Below are 9,597 nucleotides of genomic sequence, written 5' to 3' on the forward strand. Positions count from 1 at the left end.
CCATGTCTCTGCCTACTGCCTGTACTGACTCCGAATAGTTTATGGACCATGTTCCTTCCTGCTGCCTGGACCAATACTTTGGCTGTGCTGGCCATGTCTCTGCCTACTGCCTGTACTCTCCAAGGACTGTTTATGGACCATGTTACTGCCTGCTGCCTGGACCAATAGTTTGGCTGTGCTGACCATGTCTGTGCCTACTGCCTGTACTATCCCTGGTTTCTATGGATTCCTAAGGTTCCTCCAGAGAGTTCTATAGGTTCCTTCAGCAATCTGCATTTTCTGCCCCGCAGAATAGAAACCACTAACAGCAATGGTCTTCTTAGCTACCTGTAAGGGGGGGCATTCTTCCCACTGACCACCTATGTAAGGGATGTTCATCCCAGTGACCATCACGCTTAAGTACCGTGAGTTATGGCTATGGTAAATATTAGTGTTCTGTCTTGGCATCGGTTGTACTTGTGGCGAGAATCATTTAGACCCAGTCTGTCAGAATGTGTGCAGCAAGTTGAATGATCGCCTTAACAGATAGTTTACTCAATGAATAACAACTTCAGAGGTATTTTCCAATGCTTCTTTATACTTCAAGGTAACAAAGGTGTGAACATAAAGGTGTTTTCATAGGTAAATTTCCAGTAATGTACATAGCCTCCTCACTCTACAGCATCTTGATAACCACTAAACTAAAATGGTGTTACACCAGGAAATGAAGGTGGAAGCAACCAACTAGTCAGAAACAGCAGGGGTGTGTGGATGATACCAAATAACATTATAACATAACATGTAAATAACAACAGCTAAACAGTAAAGCTGCGTGGCAGCACACTCCCCGTCTGGTATCGAGAGATACCACTACACAATTATTTTCTTCCTTATAAAATACTATTAACATTGCATACAGTAAAATACTATCTAACCTTCTCAAATCTGCAAGTTAGCTATATTAGAGGTCTTAAGTGACTCCCTCACATAACACTGAATCAGAATTACTAGAAGCAGGCATAATTAGGACAATCTCAGTGACTGGTCTGAGAAAGGTTTTTGAGTCTCCGTCCTTAACGATCCTGACTTCCACACTTCGGACTCTTCCATCATCACTGGCAATTGCTTTTGTAATAAGTCCAACTGGCCACTGGATCCGGTGAGTTTGCTGGTCTTTTAGCAGGACTAGGTCCCCTTCCTTTAAGTTGGGCTTCTGGGTTTGCCACTTTTTACGTCCTTGGAGAAGAGTGAGGTATTCCTTCCTCCATCTGTCCCAGAAACGATCTGCAAGGTATTGAGCGTATCTCCACTGACGTTTATATACGTCCTTTTCATCGAAAATACCTTTTGGCGCTTGAATCTGTCCAATCTTCCTGCTCAATAATGTAGCTGGAGTTAAGATAGTCAGAAATTCTGGGTCTGTAGATACGGCAGTCAATGGTCTTGAGTTGATTATTGCTGCGACCTCAGCAAGGAATGTGGTGAGCACCTCATGGGTAAGGCGTGAAGAACTTACGTCAAGCAACATTGAGTCCAGTATGCGCCTTGCCATCCCAATCATGCGTTCCCATGCTCCGCCCATGTGCGAAGAGTGTGGTGGGTTGAATTTCCATACGCAGCCTTGATCACTCAAATAATTTCCAACTTGTTGTTGGTCTATCTGTAACTCTCTGCAAGCACCAATGAAATTAGTTCCACAATCTGATCTCAACAACTTCACAGGACCTCTTAGAGCAATAAATCTCCTTAGAGCGTTGATAAAACTTGAAGTGTCCATTGACTCAATCACTTCGATATGTACAGCTCTTACACTTAAACAAGTGAACATTACAGCCCATCTTTTGCTGTTGACTTCACCACCACGAGTTCTTCTGGCCATTACTATCCATGGTCCAAACACATCGATTCCAACATATGTAAAGGGTGCATCTTCACTCAGTCTGTCTGCAGGTAGGTCAGCCATCTGTTGATACTGCTGTCTACCTCTTAACTTCTGACATTTGACACAGTTATGAATAATCGTGGCTATTTGTCTTTTCACTCCAATTATCCAGAACCCTGCAACTCTGATGGCACCTTCGGTGTAGTGTCTTCCTTGATGTCTGACTCTCTCATGGTAATGCCGGATAATCAAGGTTGCCAAATGGTGGTTTCTTGGTACTATCAAAGGGTTCTGTTCTGTTCCCTTCTTAGCAGGCTTGACTTATTCAGTCGTCCCCCAACTCTAAGCATGTCTTCATTGTCGATTATTGGGTTCAGTTTGAACAGTGGGCTACCCTTTGAGACTGGTCTATTGCCTCTCAAACACTTAATCTCTTCTGCAAAGACTTCTTCTTGCACACGACGTATGATGAATAACTCTGCCTTTTCATACTCTAACGCATTGGGTGACTCCTTGCAGGTGTGCCATCCATGACAAGACAATGTCTGGTTGGACTTGCGGAAAATCTGTGCAATATGACTCAATCTTGCTATAGTCTTCACCAATCTTTTCCAAGAAGAGAAACGTTCAAAACGTCTTACCTCCAAATTTCTTCTTGAGCAAATGTTCGATATCTTCTTCTGAGTTTGTAGAAGACTGATCTGTTAAAAACTTGGGTCCTGTAAACCAAATGGTTTGCGTGAGGACAACTGCTGGCACTGACCTCGTGGCAATGTCGGCGGGATTCAAACCAGTCGGGACATAGTTCCATTGTTCAGGTCTACTGACTTTTCTTATTCGTTCTACCCTGTTAGCCACGTACACATAGAACCTTCTTACACTGTTGCATATGTAGCCAAGTACGACCTTGCTGTCAGTATAGTACTTAACCTGATCAATTTCAGTGTCCATTTCATTTTGCAGGAATTCTGCAACTTCGACAGCTAGGGTTGCTCCACACAATTCTAATCTTGGAATAGTGTGAGCCGGTTTTGGAGCTAACTTGGCTCTTCCTAGAAGAAACCCGACATGGGATCTCCCGGAGGGATCTATGATTTTGAGATAAGCCACGGCCGCTATAGCCTCGGTGGACGCATCACAAAAGATATGAATCTCTTTCCTCTGACTTCTTGAAGTTGAAGTAGGTGAATAGCAGCGTGGGATATTAAGTTCTTCCAATACTTTCAAGGAGTCTCTCCTAAGTGCAGCAAATCTGGCTAAAGCTTGTTCTCGATTGTTAGGGAGAGTAAGCCTTGGTACACGAAAGGGTAATGGAGCTACCCAACTGTTGGAGTTGTCCTTGAAGAACTCTTCATAAATAATCTTGATGAACTCCTTGTCTTCGACCGAAGGAGCAATCTTGTTGTCATCACAAGTAGTCTGGTACACTGCATCACCAAGATCCTTGTGAGAAGTGAGCTTGCAAGTAATGCCTTGGAGTACTTGATATGGAACTTCAGGACTGAAATCAAGTCTTTCCTTCACATAATAGTGCAATCGACATTTCATCGATCGATAGGTATATGATCCCTCCACATTAGTTTTGTAAGAAGCTACATCCAAGAGCTTGTGAGATCGATCTAAACAAACTTCTCCTATTATCACCCATCCAAGATCAAGTTTCTGGGCATAAGGAGCATCATCTGGACCGTTGCATAACTCTCTTATTTTATGAACTCTAGGAATGTCTCTCCCTAGAAGAATCAAGATCTTCGCATCCTTGCTAAGTGTAGGAATGCATTTAGCAATGTGGCTCAAATGAGGGTGATGATGTGCAACCTCAGGTGTGGGGATCTCTTCTCTGTTGTTCGGTAATTGATCACATTCGATTAGAGTAGGAAGAGGAAACTCTATGTTCTCATATTCTGATGCCACTATGAAGCCATGGGCTCTTCTTCCAGAAGTATTGACCCTTCCTGCGCATGTCTGCAAGGTATAGGACCAGGCCTCTCCACGAATGTTGAATAAGTCAAAGAATTCTGTACTTGCCAACGAGCGATTGCTCTGATCGTCGAGTATGGCATACATTTTTATGGCATTTTGTGGACATCCTTCAGGAAAAACCCTTACAAGACATATCTTGCTGCAAGACTTGCTATGAAGCCCTTCTCCACACACCTCTGTACATCTTGTGGTTACGGGGTCGGCATGTAGCTCGGTTCTCTCCCCGCCATCATCTGAGGTGGTCTTGGGGTTGCTGCCGGGTGAAGGTTTCCTTTTGAACAAGTCTGAATGAAGAGCGTCCACATGCTTGGCACTGTTACACAGGGAACATCTGATGGCGATCTTACAGTCTCTAGCGAAATGATCGGAGGATGCACAACACTTGAAACAGATATTATGTTCTTTGAGAAATGTCTTGCGTTCTTCAATAGGCTTGTCCTTAAATGCACGACATTTGGAGAGAGAATGTGGTGCATTATGAATGGGACACTGTTGATCAAGCTTGCTTGCCTTGGTATGTTGTAATTTAGTGTCTGTAGCCAAGACGTTGGACGTGATAGCGGTCTTCCTCACGGCAATAGGATGCCTTAAGTCCCTGAATTTACTGTTGGTGGCAATACCCTTTGAAGTAGTTGAAGGAAAGATGGTTGTATCTGGATACAGGAAGCTTGGGTCATTCTTGGTTCTTGCAATCTTCCTGATGAACTCTGCAAAATAGGAAAAGGGGGGAAAAGAAACATGGTGTTCATATTTATACTTTGATCCTACACTAGTCCACTTTCCCTGGAGATGACTAGGCAACTTTGCTACAATAGGATTTACACCCTGAGCAGTGTCTAAATAGCTAAGACCTGGCAAACTAGGATCTGACTTAGCAATTTCAAGTTCATGAAGGAGGTCACCTAACTCTCTAAGCCTATGATTGTCCTTAACAGAAATCTTAGGAAAGTCCTTTAGTCTCTGGAATAAGGCAGATTCAATGACTTCGGGGCTCCCATAGTCTTGTTCCAGACGTTCCCAGGCAGCATTGAGGCCTGCTTCAAAGTTATAAATGTAGACAGATTTAAGTCTCTTTACTTGTTCTGAAGATTGACGCCCCAACCACCTTATTAGTAAATCAAGTTCTGCTTGAGGTTCAATATCCAAGTTCTTGGTTACCACCTTAAATGTAGATCTCCAACTCCTATAGTTCTCTGGGTGATCGTCGAATCTAGACAGTCCAGTAGTAATTAACTCTCGCCAAATCATGTACTTGCTGAACTCTGCAATATCAACCCTTTCAGTTTTTACATCCACAGGTGATACTGATGGTGCACCATCTTGAATCATGGTTGGTATCTGATGTTGGCTGATAGGTGGAGAGAAAGGTATTGCAGATGGGTTCAATCCAGGTAAGGGTCTGGTGTCTGAAGATCTCTGTGCGTTTGAAGTTGTAGTTAACTGTATTACAGGAGGTATAGAGTTCACTCTGTAGTCTTCTGTTGTGCCCTTGTAATCTCTATTCACATATGTTTGTGGTGGCACATGAGCTGGATAGGTTGGTACACTTAATTTTGTGGCACGTGGTAGTTGTGGAGTGTCTCTGTTGGAAGGTGCGTCTGGTTGATCAGCTTGCTTTGACGACATGTTGCCTTCTGATTGACTTGCTGGATGATTATGGGAAGAATCTCCAACTGTAGGTGGAACTGTATCGTCGTGGTTCTGGGTTAAGACAAACTGTAGGGTCCTTTCAACAGGGTCTTGACAAGCAGCCAAGCTGGGACAATATGCTCCTTCTTCTTCTAAAAGGGCTTGTTCCAAGACGGATAATTCCGCTAAGGCTACTTCCTTTTCTCTATTTTTCTGAAGGATTTCTAGCTGGGCCTCTGATTCTGCTTGTATTCGTTTAGCTTCTGCCTTGAAGGCTGCTTCCTTGCATTTAGCTTCTGCTTCCTTGCATTTAGCTTCTGCCTTGAAGGCTGCTTCTCTTTCAGAACAGGTGGCTTGAACCTGGGCTACTGCAACCTTTTGGCGAGCTTTGAGTATTTGGTCGCTCAATGTTGACCTTACAGAGCAGGACCGCAATGACTTAGAAGATGATTTATGATATGAGCGGGCAGATCCATTTGATTTTCCTGAGTGTCTGGAAGAAGCAGATATACAGGATGTAGTTTCATGTAGTTGTGCTAATCTACCCTCTATCTGTGTCTTTGCTTCAAGATAAGTGGTATGTCTCTGCTTGTCAGTAGCAATAAAGTTCTTTAATTCTATTGAAGCTTCCTCTACATTGGAATGTGACAAAAGGGAAGAGTACTTTTCAGAAAGTCTTTTATAATTCTCAAATGCCTTCTTAACCCTTGAGAGGACAGTGTTCAATTGCTCAGAATTGTTGCTAGTTTCATTACTGGCTGTTATACAACTTAAAGTTTTCTCCCATAATGCAGTCAGGTTACTGTATGTCTCTTCCTTACTTGCATCATAAGCCTCCCTTGCCTTCAAAGATGGATGAGGGGCTCTAACAGGACGGGCAGAATGCAGCATGGTGTCTGTTTTATCTTGATTACATGCAGGTGACTCATAAGTGGGATCTCTGTCAGACATAATGACAAGTGCTGTAGTTTTAATGTCTTGTTGGAAATCTGCAGAAATCTGTAGTTACTTTTATTTGCAAGCAGGCTGAGCTGGGGAGCTGAATGTCTATTGCAATGAGGCAGCTAGAGCAGCAGCCTGGCTCACACTGGATGCTCCACTCAGTGCACAGACAAGATTACTGTTCTTCATACAGGAGAATGGTTACTCACAGTTCTGAAGCTGCAGAGATGGCTGTGTGATGGATTCTCATTGAGATTTATTGGAAATTTACTGTTCTGTCTTGGCATCGGTTGTACTTGTGGCGAGATTCATTTAGACCCAGTCTGTCAGAATGTGTGCAGCAAGTTGAATGATCGCCTTAACAGATAGTTTACTCAATGAATAACAACTTCAGAGGTATTTTCCAATGCTTCTTTATACTTCAAGGTAACAAAGGTGTGAACATAAAGGTGTTTTCATAGGTAAATTTCCAGTAATGTACATAGCCTCCTCATTCTACAGCATCTTGATAACCACTAAACTAAAATGGTGTTACACCAGGAAATGAAGGTGGAAGCAACCAACTAGTCAGAAACAGCAGGGGTGTGTGGATGATACCAAATAACATTATAACATAACATGTAAATAACAACAGCTAAACAGTAAAGCTGCGTGGCAGCACAATTAGCAGGGGTTCCCTGAGACCTGGAAAGTTATTTCAAGAGTTCCTCCATATTAAAAAAGGTTGACAAATGCTGTGCTAGATTGAAAACAGCCTAAATCCTTTGAAAGCAACATAAAAGGAAAACACCAAACAAATCATGGAGGACTCACACAGGACTCTACACAAATAGCTTAATATGAACAGCAAACGATCATTCGTAACAATCTGTCCAACATTCACATGTAATGCCGAATGCAGAGTCTTTAAAAAGTCTAATCAGTGTGTCTTCCTGGTGTGCAGATAATCAGTATGTTCTTGGTGGGAGTGGAGATGACCCATCTATAACCACTTCAGCTTCAAGTGGAAGTAAATTCCACTTTAGAACTTGTGTTATTATATGTTCACATAACATGCAGCTGGTGACGTCACTGGAACGTGCACTCTGAAGTGATGGCATATCATGCCGCACCGTCAGTGCTCCATGCCGTAGCTGAGGGCTCCACGCATGCTTGGGAGTGACGTCATCACGGCCCTGGCCTGTGAACCCAGAAGGAAGACCAGTGAAGATGGCACTGCCGGGGAGCCGTGACAGCACTTCTCTGAAGGGCTCCTTGTAAAGGTAAGTTTGTCATAAAGTATTAGTATGCGGTGCAGACTAGTACATTATGACCTAAAGCTGCAGGGGCCCTTTTTTTTTGTAGCGACGTACGCATACGTTGCTAGATTTGAGCTGTTATACCAGGATGATGCCTGCAGCTGCATTGTCCTGGTACCATATTTTAGAGCCGACTCTAAATAGTGAGCAGGAACACTACCTCCTCCCTTTAAACCCGAACACATATTAATTACAAAGGTTCTGGGGCTGATTAAAGCAGGCCATACATGGGTCGAATTCCAAATGATTTTTTGATCGAAAATCTAAAACATAGTTTATTCTGTAATCCGATGGTGCCACTAATGATTTCGAAAATCTGTTGTTTTTCATGAATTTTCCAGCATGCCCAATAAACGAAATGGGGAGGAACCACAAATATCAGCCGGTGCCATTGCCCTACTAACAGAGGTAAAATTGGACAATTATTCTTAGGTCTGATTTTCGAATGAAAAATCGTTCAAAAATCGACCCACGTATGGCCGGCCTAAGGTGGTAATTAAACTCACTTAGTGCCTTATCTGCATTAAATTAGCCCCAGAACCCGTGTCATTAATATGTGTACAGTTTTAAAGGGAGGAGGGGGAAACCCTAGGGGACGTCCCGCCTTTCACAGCTTTACCGGGTTCTCCTGATAGATCAGCCGGCATTTCCGCAGGCTAATCAAATAGGCAAACAAAGACCGGATTGTCTTTGTTCGGCTCTGTGATATAGTAACTCGAAAGTGATGACCTGACATAGTTACCTAGTTAGTCTGGCTGAAAAAGACAAATGTCCATCCAGTTCAACCATTATAAAAAAAAAAAGTTATAATCCTACACCCACAGTGGTTCCAGAGGAAGGCAAAAAAACCCAGCAAGCATGATCCAATTTGCTCCTGCAGGGAAAACAATTCCTTCCTGATCCCCCGATAGACAATCGGATATTCCCTGGATCAACTTTACCTATAAATGTTATATCCAGTTATATTCTGTGTATCTAAGAAACAATCCAGGACTTTCCTACAGCAATCCACTGAGCTGGACACAACCAACTCTTGAGGGAGTCTATTCCACATTTTCACAGCTCTCACTGTGAAGAAACCTTTCCATATTTGGAGATTAAATCTCTTTTACTCCAGATCAGGGGTGGACTGAGAACTCACGGGGCCCCGGGCAATAGGGGCTCATGGGGCCCCTGTGTCCTTGCCCAAACTCAAAAAAGCCTATGAAAAAGGTACCAGGGGCATCTCATGGGGCCCCCTACTGATGCTGGGCCCTCGGGCAGTGCCCGAATTTCCAAATGGTCAGTCCGCCCCTGCTCCAGACGTAAAGAATGCCTCCTTGTCCTCTGTGATGACCTCAGGGTGAATAGCTCTACACCGAGTTCACTATATGACCCACTGACATCACTTCTAGTTTACTTAGAAATAATTGGCGCTGTTTTTAAAAAAAATATTTATTCACATCGATCTTGGTGTGATTAAATGTTTTTAAGGGCAGAAGAGGGATTTGGAGTCTTATTGACCCCCAGAGCTCTCCATAAAGAGTACCTGTCACTGGCTATTACTTTAACAAAGGGATGTTTACATTCCTTGTGACAGCAATAAAAGGTGATTTTAAAAAATGTAAAGCAGCAGTGTAAAAATACAAAATAAATAAAAAATAATTAATAGTTAAAAAAATAAAGTGTCCTTGTCCCCACATAAACAGCAAACAAAAAGCAATCGTCCCACACATGCACGGTATCGCCGCGAACGTCAGATCATGGGCAGCAATTCTAGCATCAGACCTCCTCTGTAAATCTAAAGAGGTCACCTATAAAGGCTTTTAAAGTGCTGCCTATGCATAGTAAAATGTATGTTGTTTGTCGCCGTTGCACGGGCATGCGCAATTTTAAAGCATGGGA

General features: G+C 43.0%; 1 protein-coding gene across 1 annotated transcript; it reads right to left on the reverse strand.

The window, feature by feature from the left end:
- Nucleotides 1–557: 557 nt before the first annotated feature.
- LOC149451793 (uncharacterized) lies at nt 558–6,881 on the reverse strand. Its single transcript, XM_089690138.1, has one exon. The coding sequence runs from the start codon at nt 6,422–6,424 to the stop codon at nt 2,489–2,491; it is 3,936 nt and encodes a 1,311-aa protein (XP_089546264.1). The 5' UTR covers nt 6,425–6,881; the 3' UTR covers nt 558–2,488.
- Nucleotides 6,882–9,597: the final 2,716 nt, after the last annotated feature.

Source organism: Staurois parvus, unplaced genomic scaffold (assembly GCF_062004578.1).
Source record: "Staurois parvus isolate SC_StPar_1 unplaced genomic scaffold, SC_StPar_1.0 ptg000519l, whole genome shotgun sequence".
NCBI classification, from domain to species: domain Eukaryota; kingdom Metazoa; phylum Chordata; class Amphibia; order Anura; family Ranidae; genus Staurois; species Staurois parvus.

Excerpts from the sequence above, each read along its gene's own strand:
- LOC149451793 (XM_089690138.1), bottom strand. The coding sequence starts at position 6,424 with ATGTCTGACAGAGATCCCACTTATGAGTCACCTGCATGTAATCAAGAT.